The following is a 16886-nucleotide window of genomic DNA, read 5'->3' on the forward strand; positions in this document are numbered from 1 at the left end:
ACTTGTCATCAAACTGCTACCTAATCTATGACGACAGTAACGTTTTTGACTTTCTACAGTAAAAGAAGAAAGGCCATCGGAGTTATCACTTGGTTTAGGGTTTGTTTGTTTTTTAAACTTTGAGCCTAAACACTGACTAAAAAGCAGGCAGACAGGCAAGCGGTGAGAACACAAGATGCTACAGAGTTGCAGTATGGGAAGGTCTGTATGCAGTGTGTTTTTGGAGTGTGACTCATGCTAAGAAAGATCACAATATTTCAACTTCTGCAGAAAAAAGGTTGCCGGTTCCAACTTAATGTGCAGATACCAGTGTTTTCAGCCTCAGCTTGTTGATGTGTACCTTTTATTTCTGCTCATTTTTATTGAAACATTTATTACAAAGAAGTTAAATCAACTATTCACTCTGAAGAAGATAAATCTTTATTGTGTATTTTCTATATCTAAATTTCTCTATAATAACAACAAATCCAGCATTCTCAGAAATTCTGCATCTCTCAATCTGTAGGTGGTACACAAAGGTTTGGCTGCTCCCATGTCACAAGGAATCACCACATGATTAATTTGGTAAAGCTTTACAGCGGATGTCCTTAATGATGCAGTACCAAAGGGGAATTTGTGTCTCAGAATATGAACCCAGAGGTGGTTAGCTTAGCTTAGCCTAACTGGAACCGCTTTGTCTATGACAAATAAATAAAATATATTTAACTTTGCAGTTTTATTCATGTCATTTCTTCTGCAGCTGAGAGTTTTCCTCTGAATCAATACTAAGCAGACTCAGAGGCTGAGATGGAGGAACAAAGCAGTGACACATTCATCCAGACTGCTGAAGTTCCTGTATGAGGTGATCAACTCTGAAATTCCAGGGAAAAAGGTTTGGCTTATTTTCACAAAAGCCCAAATATAATCTGACTGAACATGCAGACTGGAGGCTGGAGTCAGGATTTTCTCACACTGGTACATAGAGAGAGGTATCAAGAACACACCCGCGCATACAGCCTCTCACTTCATCCAACTTCTTGTATCATGCAGTATTCTCGTCTTTTTATTGTCTAATTTGCTGTGATTTAGGGTCTGTGTCCGCAGGCAGAGGTTTTTGCACAGGAAGTGACCAGCCTCACATCTATTTGTCACAAAATAGCCCAAACCTTTCTCCCCTGAGGAGAAACGCTGTCATCCCTGAGCTTCGCTGAGGTTTTTTATAAAACATAGATACAAAAACCCCACAGACTCTTATTCACTTAGATAATGTTTGAAATTTTAAAAGTCTTTTTCAGAACAAAACTGGAGTTTTGCACATTGTTTGCTCCTCATCGTCTTTTGAAAAGCAAGTAGATGCTCTTTCATCTATGCGTTTGCCACATCCCATTAAATGCTGCTGGTGTCTCAGTTGTGCACAAGGTGTCCTTTGGTGTCAGTACCTTGGCATACAGCCTGAGTGAAACTGGACATAATACAGATGTAACACAGACACATAAGTACTCTTTGAAAGCAAATATTTATCTTTAGATCTATTGAATTTTATTTATATAGCCCCAGTTATTGGTCAATAACATTTGTCTCGAGGCACTTTATATAAGAGGTAGCGACCTTACAATATTAATGTAGGACACAGGTTCATTGGACTCACTGGTGAAGTGAACGCAGGTCAGTTTCTGGAAACACACTGAGCCACTTGAATGTTTGTATATGAACTCATTTAAGTGAGGAAGAACTGATTTCAGGAAAATAGAGATGTTCAGATCGTAAACATTGTGAGGCTTTTGTTCATGTATTAGCTGTTTAGATGTTTTATCACACAAAAAACATTTACATTAGTCTAGAGATGAATGTCGTCATTATATTTTAGTAAATATATTCAGAGGTGAAGAAAATAAACTGCAGTGGTTAGCACATTTGCATTAGCCGGTTCGATTCCAATCAGAGACACAAATCTCCTTCGGAGGTTGCTGCAGCTGAAACTAGCTTTCCATGAGTCTGCTTGGTTTCCCCTCTTTTATTCTTTTTACAACATTTGTACCCCTTAAAGTGTAAACTCAGATATTTTCTGTAGAATGGAAGAAATCGGCCGCCTGTGCCGTCATGACATTGAAACCGGTTTGGAGAAGAAGTGAAGTAATATCGGCCGTGTATCACTTTTCTTTAGGACGTTAAAGACACGGCTAAGATTCCACAAAAACAGCAGCTTGTTTCGATGTAAATTCTTCACAACGCCTCATCAGAAACTCTCAGTACGGTTATGCATTAAAGTAAACAGACACATGTCAGTCCCTCTGAGCCGTTCCCTCTGTTATCACCGTTGCTTAAGACCGAGATGGTGTTGCAGCGCACGGTGGCCAGCGCTGACTCACCTGGTGGAATAACACACAAACACCAGCCCCCCGTTCTCCACTCACTCAACTCCTTCCCCTCCCACTGAGTTCACCCTGCCCTGCAGTTCAAAGAGGTTCTGCCTGTCTAGCCTTGGCGTTTAATGTTTAAGTATTGGGAGCGGCAGGAGAGTGCAAATAAAATGCCTTTACAGACTCCGGGGCACGCTGAGGGTTGTGATTCTAGATACTGTATTGTGAAATTTCCATTGTACTTGACAGATTAGCTCCAAGTCACCTGATTCTGTTCAGCCGAATTCTGACTCTTTACCTCTGCTTAATGCTTGATGCGTGCGGCTTAGATAAACCATTTAGAGGAAGATTATTCAAACTTTGTGGCTCTAACAAAAGAGTACACATGCTCATAGGATAGATGGCAACGTGTCCGTGCTATAAACTGTTTGCCAAAAGTTCAAAACAGGATAAAGGGTTGAATGCGGACTCCACCTGCGAGGAGAAACCACAAAGAGTTGCGGTGGGGCTGTCTTTCTGTTGGCCTGGGAGAAAGGAAACCCTATTTGCAGCAACGGAAAACAAGACAGAAAGCCTGACACTGCTTATATGTTTGTGCGTGATTATTCTCTAGTCCTAATCCGTCTAACAATGTTACAAAACATTCAGACAGGAGGAGGCTTTAAAGCAGTAATTGGGGGGACTTACACTGGTTAAACTCCACTCAACCACTTCTAGTTGCATCTCGCTTGTGCTTGATCGAGACGGTGGCAGATGAAATCAAATGTGGGTGTGGATTTAGTCTGATTCTAAGCACATCTTTTTGATTCCTTTGAATGTCAGACACAAGAGGGAGCCTTCTAAAGAAAGGCAGCGCAACGCAGCAGATGAGGACGATGCGATGGACCAGGTAGAGGGTTCCATAAGTGCGTTTGCACATTTTGGACGGTAAAGTGTTAGATGGGACACACAACGAACCAGAAACTGATGACTCATTGGCCGTTTTTCACGCCTCATACTGGATTAGCCATCACATGCAACAGGCTTCTTAATAATTGTGTAATGCCCTCAATCCCTCCAGAATTATTTCAGAGAGCTGGCCTTTGCTTTTCTGCATCACCCTCATATGCAAATCCACTGTAAATAAAAGAGTAACATAATGTGACATAATGGCACAAATCTGGGATCTTAGAAGGTGTTTGTTTTAAGACGTCTGATCAAGGCAAATGCTCAAATAAAAGTTCACACGCCAAATAGATGCAGATACTTTAATTGTCTAAACTGTGTGCAGTGATTTACTTTGCCTTTAGGTGCAAACTCCACCCATCTGGCACCGAATTAGGCCAAAACCAAACAATGAAGTGTAATGTTTGCAAATACTATTTGCCCCAGGTCTGACTGAGAGATGCTTGGTTTCCTCTGCGGTAGAAACTCAAGTTCAATCCCAACAGCAAACCTTGGTTTTTAGAAAGCACAATTCATTTTCATTCAACATCTTTTTTTTCTTTTGTTAGTTTATAGGTTGTTGCTTTAATAATTGTGTTAGTGTGAGCATTAATATAAGTATTATTACTCTTTTTCAGGAGGACTGAGACCTCTGAGGACTCTTTCTACCTCTGCTTCACCTCCCTGTGGGTTTGAGGCATTTGTGTGGCATGCCAGGTTTTATCCCAGAGCTGTGACACCTGACCTGGGGCTAAACAGTGCCTCTGGTGTCCCTCAGGGCACCACAAGTGCTGTCAGCTTTGTGTTTGAATACATCTGCAGACGTCGGCGCTGAAATGTGACTAAGGAAGACATCTTAAGAATCTCAATCTATGCAGCAAAAACTGAGTGGTGGTAGTGATTTGCAGACTGAAAGCTGGTAGTGGAGTATCTTACTCTGGGTTATACAGCAGTGTGCCAACCATCTTTTGGCTAAGAGCTGATGATCGTGGTCTCAGTGACCAGCAGTTGGTCTCACCTGCCCAAGCTGCTTTGCCACAAGCCTGGCACTGACTAAACAACACCAGACTGGAGGTCAGCCAGAGCGAGGTCTAATGAGAGAGAAGCCACACCAAAGACTGGCATATCTGTCCTCACTTCAGAGCACCTGTGCCACAGTGTCTGTGTGATGAGAGCCAAAGTTGCCTCAGAACAGCCCGTCTTCCTCTAATTACTCGTTGTTATCACACAAATAATTGTCCTTCCTGAATTATTTTAGATGTCTGTTTTGTCTGGACCTTGAATTTGAATACAGTGGTGTCTCATGGTACAATACAGCCTTAATCAACAACAGTAAAATATTTCAGAGTTTTCCCCCAACAATTGGCCTTTAATTATAGGAATGAGACTATGAGAATGTTGAGTTGGTGATTGAAATAAAATCTATTTTAATACTCGAGAAAAGTCATAATTTCTTTCCTTTCAGAAAGTTAGTTTTTCAAAACTATGAATCTGTGAGTAAAGTAGGTTTTGACTGTGTAGGAGAGAATATTGTTGCTACCCACTATCAGTATATTTTACGCACTAAATAGGTTCTTCCCCATAAAAAGTGGCTTTTTAAAACTTTTTTTAACGCTTTCTAAAGCCTCGTCTACTATTGTGCTGTAAGTCTGTCCCGCTCCCATCCTCATTTTTAAGGACTCTGCTTCATTTTCTGAATCTGAGTTCCAGAAACCTGCGTGAAAATAAGATGAATGTGTTGAAAAATAGTCACATGGAATGATATTTTGGAGAATAAAATGCATTTTTACGCATAAACTAAAGTAGGAAACAAGAGCGCGCAGAGGGCACTGATGTTACTCCAACTTTTGCTTTTTAGATCTGATGAAATCTCCATAATATTAGTCCAAAAAGTACATTACAGCACCATGTTTTGTCAGATTTATTGTGCCTTTGAACCATCAATAAGTTAAGAAGTGACCTTAGAGCAAATTTCGTGCGTACATTCGCGTTGGCACGCTGTTGTTGTTGAAAGGGACGCGAAGTTAGAGGCAAATTTCAATCTAATCTAATCTAATGAAATCTCTTATCTCACTGCACTGTAAGCAAACTATTCCATACTATTCGTGCGTTTATTCTGGTGGATATGGGGTGTCACAGCCAACTCATGCAGCCTTTGCGCACTGCACGTCCATGAGCAGTTTTATTCTCCTGGGAAACGCATTCTGCGCTCAAAGTTGTCCCACACAAATCAATTCACCAAACTACACTGCTTCAGATTTGAGAACCACTGTTCAAGTTCCCCTGTCTGTGCTTCACTTACTGTGAAACACTGGAAAACGGGAGGGTGGAAAAAAAAGACAGTTTATAATTGATGTTTTCCCATGGAGCAGCCCCTCCTCCTCGAAACAGAGGCTAACCCTCAGGTGGAAGAAATCTTTTAAGATTTTTGTGGGATAACATCAGGAGGGGTAGTCGACGCCAATGAAGTCCCTCCCCTATAGATCGGTGCTATAATACAAAGCAGTAAAAGCGGTAGGCACACACACAAGCGGCAGCAGCTCGACTAGAGATCCCGTGGCTTTTAATTCCCTCACTACTTTTTTTTAAACCCTCCTTCGATTTGCCCCGTTATTACCATTTATCCGAGGCGTTCATTTCCGCACCTGCCACACAGAGACCAAGCTAAGGCGAAGTAGAAGAGGAGACAAGGACACTGCGAGAGCCGGGAGAGGCAGACTGTAGAGATAGCAGCGGTGACCCGTTTGAGATCTTAAAGGACAAAAAAAAAAAAAAAAAAAAAAAAAAATGCTGCTCTGGACCAAAATCGCGTTGGTCGGTCTCATCTGCTTGTCCTTGGTATCCTCTGGGATGGGATGCGGACCGGGCAGGGGCTACGGCAGGAGAAGACATCCGAAGAAGCTGACACCTCTTGCGTACAAGCAGTTCATCCCCAACGTCGCGGAGAAGACCCTCGGGGCAAGCGGTAAATACGAAGGCAAGATCACAAGAAACTCCGAGCGATTTAAAGAACTGACTCCCAATTATAACACAGACATCATATTCAAGGATGAGGAGAACACCGGTGCTGACAGGCTAATGACTCAGGTAAGGAGACGGAATAACCTTTTATTTTAATTTTATTGTGATTTTTATTTTTTTGCCCCCACTGTCCATTTCCTAACGCACCATCACTGCGTACTGCAACAACTCCCTTGTCAGACTGATTGCGCACCTTAAGTGAAGTCTGTTTTACCCGCTGCTGAACTCTTCACCCTGAGCCTTTTAACTTCACTGCAAAGGCAGATGCGCTTTATACACCAGCATGGGAGTTTCCAAGGGCTGCAGGCTTGAAGCGAATATAGAAATCCAGCTGGATAAGTGATGTGCAGGCGGACAGTCAGGACACTCGGCTTTCATGATTGTGACAGTGTATTTAAAATATTAATGTGCCCCTCTCCTCATATCTATATTTGTATCTATGGGAGGCTCGTTTTGTTGCCTTACAGGGGCACGTCCATGTTAGATTTCATGCAGACTTTCTGTGTTTGCTGCCTATTTCGGCTTTACGTTGCAGCTTGTTTAAGCGCCTTTTCTTTACCCCAGCCCTGGGGATGCGCATCGCTTTAACAGTCGGGCTTACTGAGGCATGGCGTAGCTCATTCAGACGTTTCCTTGCACAGCCTTCTGTAATTTAGCCTTTCGCGTGGCGTGCATCTGTGCATGAAAACTGACATTTCTTTGAGAGTGTCCAGGCCTTGGTAAATGGGTGGGACTCGGCCAATTACACGAGCAAGGCGCACAGGAGTGCTGGTGTGTTTTACAATACACCTGCACGAAGGATGGCGTCTGTTTTAAATATCTCATCCTCTTGCAGCCAGTCAGTTTAAAACCTTATACCCGGTTCAGTGCAGCTAAGAAGAGGCTCACATACATCGGAGACATGCCTTGATTTCTCTCCAGGCTGCAGGATGTCGCGTCTCTTCGGCATGACTTTTAGCACTTAGATGCTGGTGAATTATTAAAAAGCTCTTGGGTGATATTGGCTCAGTAATAATAAAATGAAGGTGGTGATGGTGGTGCTGCTGGTGGTGATGAAGCAAGGCGCGCGCCGGTGTCCCTGAACCCGTGCCTAGCACCACGCATGAGGGCGAGCTCCAATAAAATATTCACAGTGCGTGCGTCGCTCAGCCCTCCCCACATCTCCTCTGCTATACACCTATAGGTTCTCATACGCAGGGATCGTGAAATTACAGTAGTGTGAGGATGTGATTACCAAGGCGAGGGGTTAGAGACCTAAACGGATTCTCCGTGGGGGTTTCCAGGTCTCTAGCAGGAACATAGTTTAATTTAACCATTATTTCGAGAATCTTTGAACTAAAGAAGCACCTGTCTTAATCCAAGCTTTTACTCTGAGTAAAAAGACCCGCATGCCTATAAGGATTTGCTTTTGCAGGTCAGCATCAAAACGAACAACGGTGGGAGGTGGAAGAGCTGATAAATTGTGATTACATGTGGCACCATACGCTTGTGCAGCGTGGCCTGTTGGGGGTTTCTTTTTGTTTGTTGGATTTATTTGGGTTTGTTCGTGATCCATTTCCCACTTGACTGTTTACAGAAAACACGGCGACCGACTCTAAGTGTGAAAATGTACACGAAAGAACTTTTAGGCGCCCCTCGCCGGGGCTTGAAACACAGTTTGAACTTAGAACCTTTGGTCAGCGGGAGGCCACAGTAAGTTAAAACAGGTGTGATTATCCTTTTTATATATGACACTGTAAAGCCACCAGATTGAAGCATGTGCACCCAAAGGAGAGTAAGTGTAGCTGCAAGCAACATAAGCATTATCACATGAGGATTTACGCCGTGCCAAGGCTTTATGCATGAATCCAGAGGGTTTTTACGCACGGAGTTTTACGCATGAATGCCTTGAACTTCTTTCGTTATCTCGCGGTTTAGAAAATAGGTGTTGTATTCATAAATGAAACAAGGCACGTGTCTAGAGTAGCCCCGTTAGATATGTGCAATAAATGAATTAATCAGTCAATCAGTTTAGTGAGGTCTTGCCAAGATTATACACTCGAAGAAGCGCTTGAACAAGCACTCCTAACTAGTTTGACACAGCGCACTCCCAGAGAGCTGCCAACAAATACGCTTTAGAGACATTTACGAATAGATACACGAAGTGACGGGTCCTGACTTGATTAGGACCATCACCCGTTATTCCACGGCTTTTAGACTTATGCTCACCTGTCGCTGACCCTCGTGAATTCAACTTGTGTTAAGTGACATTCTACGCAGAAAAGTGGGACAAAATAAGACTCCAAAGGGATTTTTAAGGCAATAAAATGACTTAAAATTAAACAACAACAACTTTGATTTGCCCTCTTTAAACAAGTAAAACTGTAAGCCACATGTCAGGGGTTACTTTTTTTTTTACATTAGACCCAGTGCCAGACTTTTCATCTATTCTTCTCCCCCTCCAAGCGTAACAGTGTTAAGAGCCTGCAGTGCAAACGAGTTGGAAACGAGATGAGCTGGCGGCTTGTTTGCACTGACAGGTAGCTGATAAGTGTTTCCTCTAACCAAATCATTTGTGAAAAGATTAAGAGGCAGGCTGTTGAACAACTTTACCCCGAGCACAAAGCGCCGGTCCAAGGCGCCCTGCTGGGCTTCATGGTGGTTGAGCAGAATTTGGCTTGATTTGCGGCACACGACCTAATGAATTAATAAATAGGTTAAGCTTTACGGCTCTTGACTCCGACAGTCTCTCTCAGTATGCAGAAGGGTTTTTTAAGGAGGGTTTTTTTTTTTTTAAATTCAACACATTCTACAAGTGTGATATGCTCATAAAACAGCGACTGATATATATGACTTTGTTTTCTGTTATGCGAGCGGGTAGATTTGTGTGAACAATCCCCGATTGAAGACCTCAGACTGTCCCAACCGTGGCGTGGGGGTGGGAGGGCAGTGGGCTCTTCTTTGCCCCCAGTGCAATCCTGGGATATTTCACAAGTCTGTTAGTCAGCAGCCAAAACACCTCGACTTAAGAAGGCATGTCACGTTTCCAAGACTTTGCAGGAGAAGAGTAATGAAAGTTTCCCTCCGCCGCTGGACTGAAAAGACTCTTTGTGATGTTTTATTTGACATATTGGTTCGGCGTCCAGAATAGTTGTCTTGGAGAAGGCCAGGCATCTTCATTTAGAGCGCGGAGAGCTTAGGGTTCAACCAACTCCAGATATTTTAAGGAGGCAGCTGCTCTTGAAGATCATCTTCATATCATCTGGACATCAATTATTAATTTAAAGAAAACAAGCAACTGACAAACGACTCCCTCATTCATCGCCTAATGCAGACTCGTGAATTCATACTGTATTAATGTTGTCTTTAATGCAACACTTCTGGATAGAAAAGGGTCACTGCTCGCACCTCTCCAAGACCAAAGACCCATATGTTATAGGCCAGTGAAGCGAATGCAGTGCCTTATCAATATTTCATCAGCAGCTTTCTTACCCGAGATGTGCCCTCTGACGCTGCTGCTAACACTGAGAAATGCAAGCTCAGGATCAGAGACGCAGTTCAGCTCCAGTGTTTCACCTCAGCTGGGAGGAAACAGGGGAGTCAGGTGGGTGGGGGGATGGAGTTGTGCGAGAGGCCTCAGTTGGTCCAGTTTTAATCTTTAATTGATATTAACCCTTGTGTGGTGTTCATGCTTTTGTTACTCGGGCAACATTGGCGGATCTGGTTTAACAGATGTTTACTTTTCTCTGTTCTAAGCAATAAAATCCACACATATGGTCAATATGTGGAATTTGCCTCCGTCAGAGCGTGTTTATGAACTAAAGCGCTGCTCGTTTTTGTGAGAAAATATAATAAATATCTAAATATAAAAAAGTTGTTAATCATATGAGCCTATGTAACTCAACCTCGTTAAACAAACAGCCTGTTTGCATCAGCTTCTACACAACACATGGGGGGCACTTTTGCTGTGTGTGCACATGTGTTTCTTGCCCACAAACATTTCACCTCTTCTTTTTGTTGCTACTGGATCTAGAATAGATCGGGGAATGTCTCCTGATCGGTAATGAAAAGTCCAGCCATTGTGTTGGTCCTGGCTGGACCACGTTGCCACATTGCCACGTGGGATGCTTCATTCCTTGGACGAGAAGGCCATTTAGTTTCACTTTTTCTCCACCTTGCTGTCTGCTGATGAGCTTCTCTTCACCCTCCTGTCTGCACTGTCCTCCCAATAAAGGCAAAAGTCCTCATGTACTAAAATCTCATCGTGTTCCAAATCCTCTCTTTCTCGACTAAAATCATAGATATAGATCGATAAGGAGCCTCCCTAGCAAAGCTGCTTATTAGTTGTGCTCCTCTGCGATTTGTAGTTGGGACAAAGGGTATAATGTGCGGGGATGAGGGAGCAGACAGGTGCAGGTTTAACAAAGTTGGAACTTTGTGCGGAAATAGCAAGAGCAGACAGAAAGAAAGAAAGAAAAAACAAGCGCGCATAGCAACAGCAGGTCATGCAGGACGAGGAGGAGAGAGTGAAGTGACACCAGCACGACCCCACTTCTATGACCACATGAGTGTGGGGGCTACAGTGTGATGCTTTATATGTTCTTCGCAGAAAATGAACCGGAATCTGAGGTGGAAATGATGATAAAGCACACAGTTCTTCTGGCACAAAGGGTAATTGCTGAAATGTAATAAATCTGTCGGAAGGCTGATTAGGTGATCTAATATTTTATTTCTCTGACCGCTTATCAGCCCTTATTTCTCTCGTCAGCTAAGCTGTGTCAGTGCAACGCGTGATTTGAGTGATTTTCACTTCATAAAAGCTGATATTTGCGCACTGTGGTGGTGTTTCGGGCAGTTCCGGTGATGCATGGATTCATTTCTTGTTCCCACAGAGATGTAAAGACAAACTGAACTCGCTAGCCATCTCCGTGATGAACCAGTGGCCCGGAGTGAAGCTGCGGGTCACCGAGGGCTGGGACGAGGACGGACACCATTTAGAAGACTCTCTTCACTACGAGGGCAGAGCCGTGGACATCACCACTTCAGACAGAGACAAGAGCAAATACGGCACTCTGTCCAGGCTGGCGGTGGAAGCTGGATTTGACTGGGTCTACTATGAATCTAAGGCCCACATCCACTGCTCCGTGAAAGCAGGTATGGCTCCAAAGTAAAAAGAAAAACAGAACTGCGCTGATAATCTGCCATGCGCACCACTGGCTGTAGGACAACGGCGCGCATTTCCCATCAGGCGTGATTGCAATCGTTTGTAACAACAGGTGCAGCTCAGGGAAGCAGCAGTCCTGTTTTATCTTCTGGAAAAGTTTCACCCAAGACTAGATTGTATCAGCTGATTGTGATGGGAAAGTAAAATAGAGTCACAATAACACTTATCATGGGCTTACTGATCTGATGGTTATTGTAGACAAGTGTGACCACTGATCAATTCAATGATTTCAGTGATTAATCACAGAATCCTAGTGTTTGAGGGGTCATTTAAGTGCAGAGGTCAGATGTTTCAGATCTTTTCATTTGTTTTAACTGGATAGTTTTTATGAAACTGTAAATAGTCATTTCTCTGAGTGATGTATAGGCATTTCCCGGTTAAAGGCGTTATAAGCGTTTCTCGTTGCAGCTTATTTCTTGATCTTACACCGCCCCACACTGTCTCCTGGTGGGAACCGCTACCATAGTCTAACGAGGGTGCTCGGCGTGACCTAGAAATAGCACATTTTTCTCGCTCTCTGATAAAAATAAGTGCTGCAAGGTGAATTTGGTAATCGTTTTTAATTATATGTGAGAAAATCATAAAAATTTTCATTTCCGTTTGTTTGTTTGGTTTTTTGGGGTTTATCGAGGCTCATAATCGACCTAGGTCGTCACTACTGGACACCTATGACGCCCAGAAAATATTTCCTCACTTTGACTGATGAACCATGGTGCTTTTTCCTTCTTTTTTTTTTTAAATTGATAAATCCCTTACTTATCATTCAGCACACACGTTTTGAGATCACAGTATGAGCTAGGCCGACGTGTCATTGGAGGTCATGCGACTTTACCAAAAGGATTTGGCTGAACAATGTTGAATTGGTTTGGGGTAAATCTGGTTTTCAGTTGTCACCTTATTTCATGCTCGGGAATCTTAAAAGAAGATTAAAAGCCCCAAATTCTGAGTAGGAAACCCTTTTTTCTCCCTCTGTGCAGGACAGTGTGATCCTAGAGACTGGTATGTGAAGAGTTCCACCAAGGCCAAAATTATTGTCATCAAGACTGACAACAAAGCAGGGAGAGGTGGTAGACAGGGAGAGGGGGGACATTGATGTTGCACAACAGAAAGCATTTAAGAGTCCGGGCCCTCATTTAAATTCAAATCTACAACTCGAGAGGCTTGGAAAAGTGGCTCCACTGGGTAAATAGTAGTTGTGAGTCGCCTATTTGTGTGAATTGTCACATAGAGGTTTCTGCACCTGAGTAAATATGGGAAGAGTAGCTGGGAAAGGCGTAAGTGTTCTTTACGGAGAGTAGCTCGATCCACAAGTTGATTTAGAATAACAATGCCTGCTCTTCATTGGGGTTTTTAATTAAGAATAGATGAGCCAGGGCTTTCAGTTTTCCCGTCTCAGACAACGTGGGCTAAGCTAATACGCATCTGGCATCAAGGAGCCGACATCATTATGCAAAATGCATATGGCCCACCGTGTTGTGTAGAGGCAGAAAAAATACAGATAAAGGTGGATTTTTCAGTCAATTTGAATTATTATGAATGGGCCTTTGAATGAGTTCTGGGCTGGAAATGTTCAAAGCGCATGTGATGTTTGTTTGCACGCGTTAAAAATTATTAATAAAAGTCTCGCAGTGAGAAAAACGACTTAATGTTTTTCTTGTTTCTTCTAACAGAAAATTCAGTGGCAGCAAAGTCAGGCGGCTGCTTCCCCGGATCCTCCACGGTCACTCTTCAGGATGGCACCAAGAAAGCAGTCAAAGATCTCAAAAGCGGCGACAGGGTCATGACAGCAGATGACGACGGAAATGTAATTTACACCGACTTCGTCATGTTTATAGACCGAGATTCGATGCTGAGGAGGATCTTCTATGTGATCGAAACCGACTCAGGCCAGAAAATAACCCTCACCGCCGCGCATCTCGTCTTCGTCAGCCGCAACAGCTCCAGCGAGGCGGAGAAGCGGATGTCTGCGATTTTCGCCAGTCAAGTCCAGCCTGGACAGAAAGTGTTCGTCTTTGACGCAGAGCGAAGTCGACTCGAGTCTGTGACCGTCAAACGGATTTACACGCAAAGTCACGAGGGTTCCTTTGCGCCCGTGACCTCACAGGGGACCATCGTGGTGGACCAGGTCCTTGCGTCCTGTTACGCAGTGATCGAAGACCACGACTTGGCACACTGGGCCCTGGCACCCGTCAGGCTCGCCCACTGGGTGTCCTCGTTCCTATTTAGCTCCCAGCCTCCAAGCAGTGTACAAAACGAAGGAGTGCACTGGTACTCCAAAATCCTTTATCAATTAGGGACATGGCTCTTGGACAGCCACTCGATCCATCCACTTGGAATGTCGGTATACCCAAGTTGAAACAGCTGCGACAGGAGCAGAACGAGACTTTAAATGTAGGACACACGAACTATACAGTAGATTAAAAATAATAATAATAATAATAATTAAAAAAGAGAAAGAGAGAAAGAAAAAAAGCGAACTGACAGACAGACGTGACATGACAAGGGCCCCAGCGGAGTTGGGATATTTATTTCAGTGACTTTTCCATGATGTGTCCCCCTTTCAAAGAATGAATGGAGCCTTAAAAAGTTTCTCTTTGAATAATTTATTCTCATGTGAACTCTGCTGCTGTCACATAAATGGATTCTGAAACTGTGTGAGCAGCAAATTGTGCATAATCTATTTTTGTAAATATCAAATGCAAAAAAAAAGAAAAATGAAGAAAAAAATTGAAAAATGGGAAAAAAAAAAATCGGAAACAGAAAGAAGATCATGTAAAACGGAGCTGACTTTGACAGGCTGTAAGTTTCATATATATGTATATATGTATGTATGTATGTATGTATGTATATATATATATATATATATATATATATATATATATATATATATATATATATGTGTGTGTATATATACATACATACATATATACATATATATGAAACTTACAGCCTGTCAAAGTATAATAATCAGCTGTATAACAATCAGCTGACTGTTATATTTTGGGGAGAGAGGAAAAAAAAACCCTCGCGGGGTTCCATAAATTATATTTTTATACACAGAATTGTAAATTAGATTTTGACAGATCGCTACCGAATCACATTTCGTTATTTGAAATAGTGTAAGATATGAAAATATATTTTAATTTAAATACAGTAGCTGGGAAAGTGTTGGAAAATCTTGTACTGCTTGGTTTATTAAGAATTTTATTATTTTGTAAACTGTTCGTTTCAGTTGTTGGAGAGGGACAGATATTCTGCCCCATGTCTGCATTCTCTGCTTTTTTATGTGTATGTGTTTCTTTTCTGTTTTCTTTTGAGAAAAAATAATATCAAATGCAGATTCTGACAATTCAGTAACAGTTAAAGTAGTACTGAAACCGTTTCGTTAAATAAATTAATAAGTAACTCCTGTAAATGTACTAAAATCTTATTTTTCTTTTCATATTTTGTAATAGGGAAATAGTTTTATAGAAATGAACTGCAGGCTGATGCACAGTTTGAATAGACTATATATAGGCAGACCTACCAGTTAACTTTCATAACAGGGCGATGTGTCAAAAAATGTCTAGAATTTATTATTTATATGTTTATTATAAAATGAGATAAAGAACATTTTCAAACTTGGAGTTGTTATATGTCTTTTTCAAAAAACAGTGCCAGAGGAACCACACAGTAGTGGGAAGGACGGGGGCTTTTTGGCCATATTATTTGGACATTTACAACCAAATTATAATCTGGACTCAGTCAAGAGATATATCAATTGGCTTGGTTCACGCCCGCCCCTCGCCAAAAGAATCCCCACAGCCTATTGGATGTCTTACGCACAAAAAACCGGGGAGAATATTGCGCTTTGATCTACCTTTTGCATGCTTGCGAAATGTTGAAAGCCTATGTCAAATTTAACGAGGTCTGCCCTCCGCAAATAACTTCCAACGCGCAGACAAATTAAACAGAAGCGTCTTTGTTGGCCACAGGTCTGCCTCTCGGCGTCTGCTGGTTCAGGTCAGATCGCTCCATCCGACAGTAACTGACAGTCGGGGCTCATTATAAAGAAACGCTGCAGTCCCACTAGTCCACATTACAGCTTTGTTAGTCTTAACAAATCACTATAATCCTGCAGTATTTTCATAGACTTATAGTGCGCATGCAGCACTTAATAGTGAGCTCTCAGAGATGCGTTTTTGTCCTCTAGTGGAGCGCTTTGGCATCGGGCGGCACATCTTCTCAAATCGATTACAGCATTAGCTTTTTTGGAGATATCATCTTCAGTGATAGGGCGACACCTTGTGGTTAAATTAGACAATTGGACGTAATATTCTGCAGCTGGGTGTAAATACTTAACGTAAAACCTGAATGAAGTTCTGGAAAAGGGATTTTTATATAACCAACTCTAGTCAAAGTGTTTGTAAAGCTGGAAGCAAAATCATACAGTCAAGCAGAAGAACAAAAGCAGTTCTGAAAATGTGAGACTATAAATTCAAATTTAAAAAAAAGAAGAAAAGCCCATGCACACAAAAAAAGATAAATGTTGGTGAATCACTCAGACCCATCAAAGGTAAAAGGGGCCTCTGAACCTGGGTTTCTGAACACTGTTGCAACATGAGCAGGAATTCCATTTTCGTCTCCCGCATTGTGTTGTGCTGTTGATATTGTGAGGTGGAAACTTCAGTGTGACCTTGGGTCCCTGTCAGATACAAAAGCGTCGGTGCAGGGCAGCATTCCTCAGAGCAGGTAAACAGAGCCTCCTCTAATCCCTCTGGGGGCCCTCAGTCTGCTGGAGCTCAACGACGGCTTTTACAAATGTTGACATTTGCAAACATGAACAGTCTGGCATTCTGCAAAAACAAAACTCCCCCGTTTCTAAGAGAGTTCTGCAAACGACAGAGCTCGTCCTCTCTGCAGGCAGCTTTTGCTTCGCGGCAGCAGCCTGCAGAGTGCTCAATGTGGAAGTGGCAAGTTAGAGGGAAGCAGAAATCCACAAGGCCTTAATTGAGAGATGTCCCTTTATTCCTACTAACGTAGTATTAATAGAGCAAAGAAGAAAGCAGAACTTTTTGTGACAGGCCAGCATGGATAGATGGATGGATACAGGCCTGCAGAGATGGGAGAGTATGCACCCATTACTTTGGTTAAAAATGGCAATTGTGGTTTTCCAACTACACTATTTAATTTGAATAAACTGATACTGGTTTATGGTTTAAGGTGAACACACCACAACAAGTTTTCCACTTCAGAATCACAGCTACATAGTTACACCTTTTGGCCCCTTTTTCTACACTCTGTACTCTGATATTTGGCTGAGCTGAGCAGCATCAAGTTTCTGATTGTTCGAGGAACACAAAATCCACCCAGAGTGATGCTGCCTGTATTAAAACCCTGAACTTTGCTGCAAGGTAACA

General features: G+C 42.5%; 1 protein-coding gene across 1 annotated transcript; it reads left to right on the forward strand.

Moving 5' to 3' along the window:
* Window positions 1-6050: 6050 nt before the first annotated feature.
* shha (sonic hedgehog signaling molecule a) lies at window positions 6051-13843 on the forward strand. The gene is made up of 3 exons (XM_085362290.1): window positions 6051-6350; window positions 11156-11417; window positions 13158-13843. Exons 1-3 carry the CDS (start codon window positions 6051-6053, stop codon window positions 13841-13843), a joined length of 1248 nt encoding a protein of 415 aa, XP_085218416.1.
* The last annotated feature ends 3043 nt before the right edge of the window (window positions 13844-16886 follow it).

Source organism: Diplotaxodon limnothrissa, linkage group LG9, assembly GCF_057381915.1.
Source record: "Diplotaxodon limnothrissa isolate DT_005_m linkage group LG9, D_limnothrissa_male_GT1.1, whole genome shotgun sequence".
In the NCBI taxonomy this organism is placed as follows: Eukaryota; Metazoa; Chordata; class Actinopteri; order Cichliformes; family Cichlidae; genus Diplotaxodon; species Diplotaxodon limnothrissa.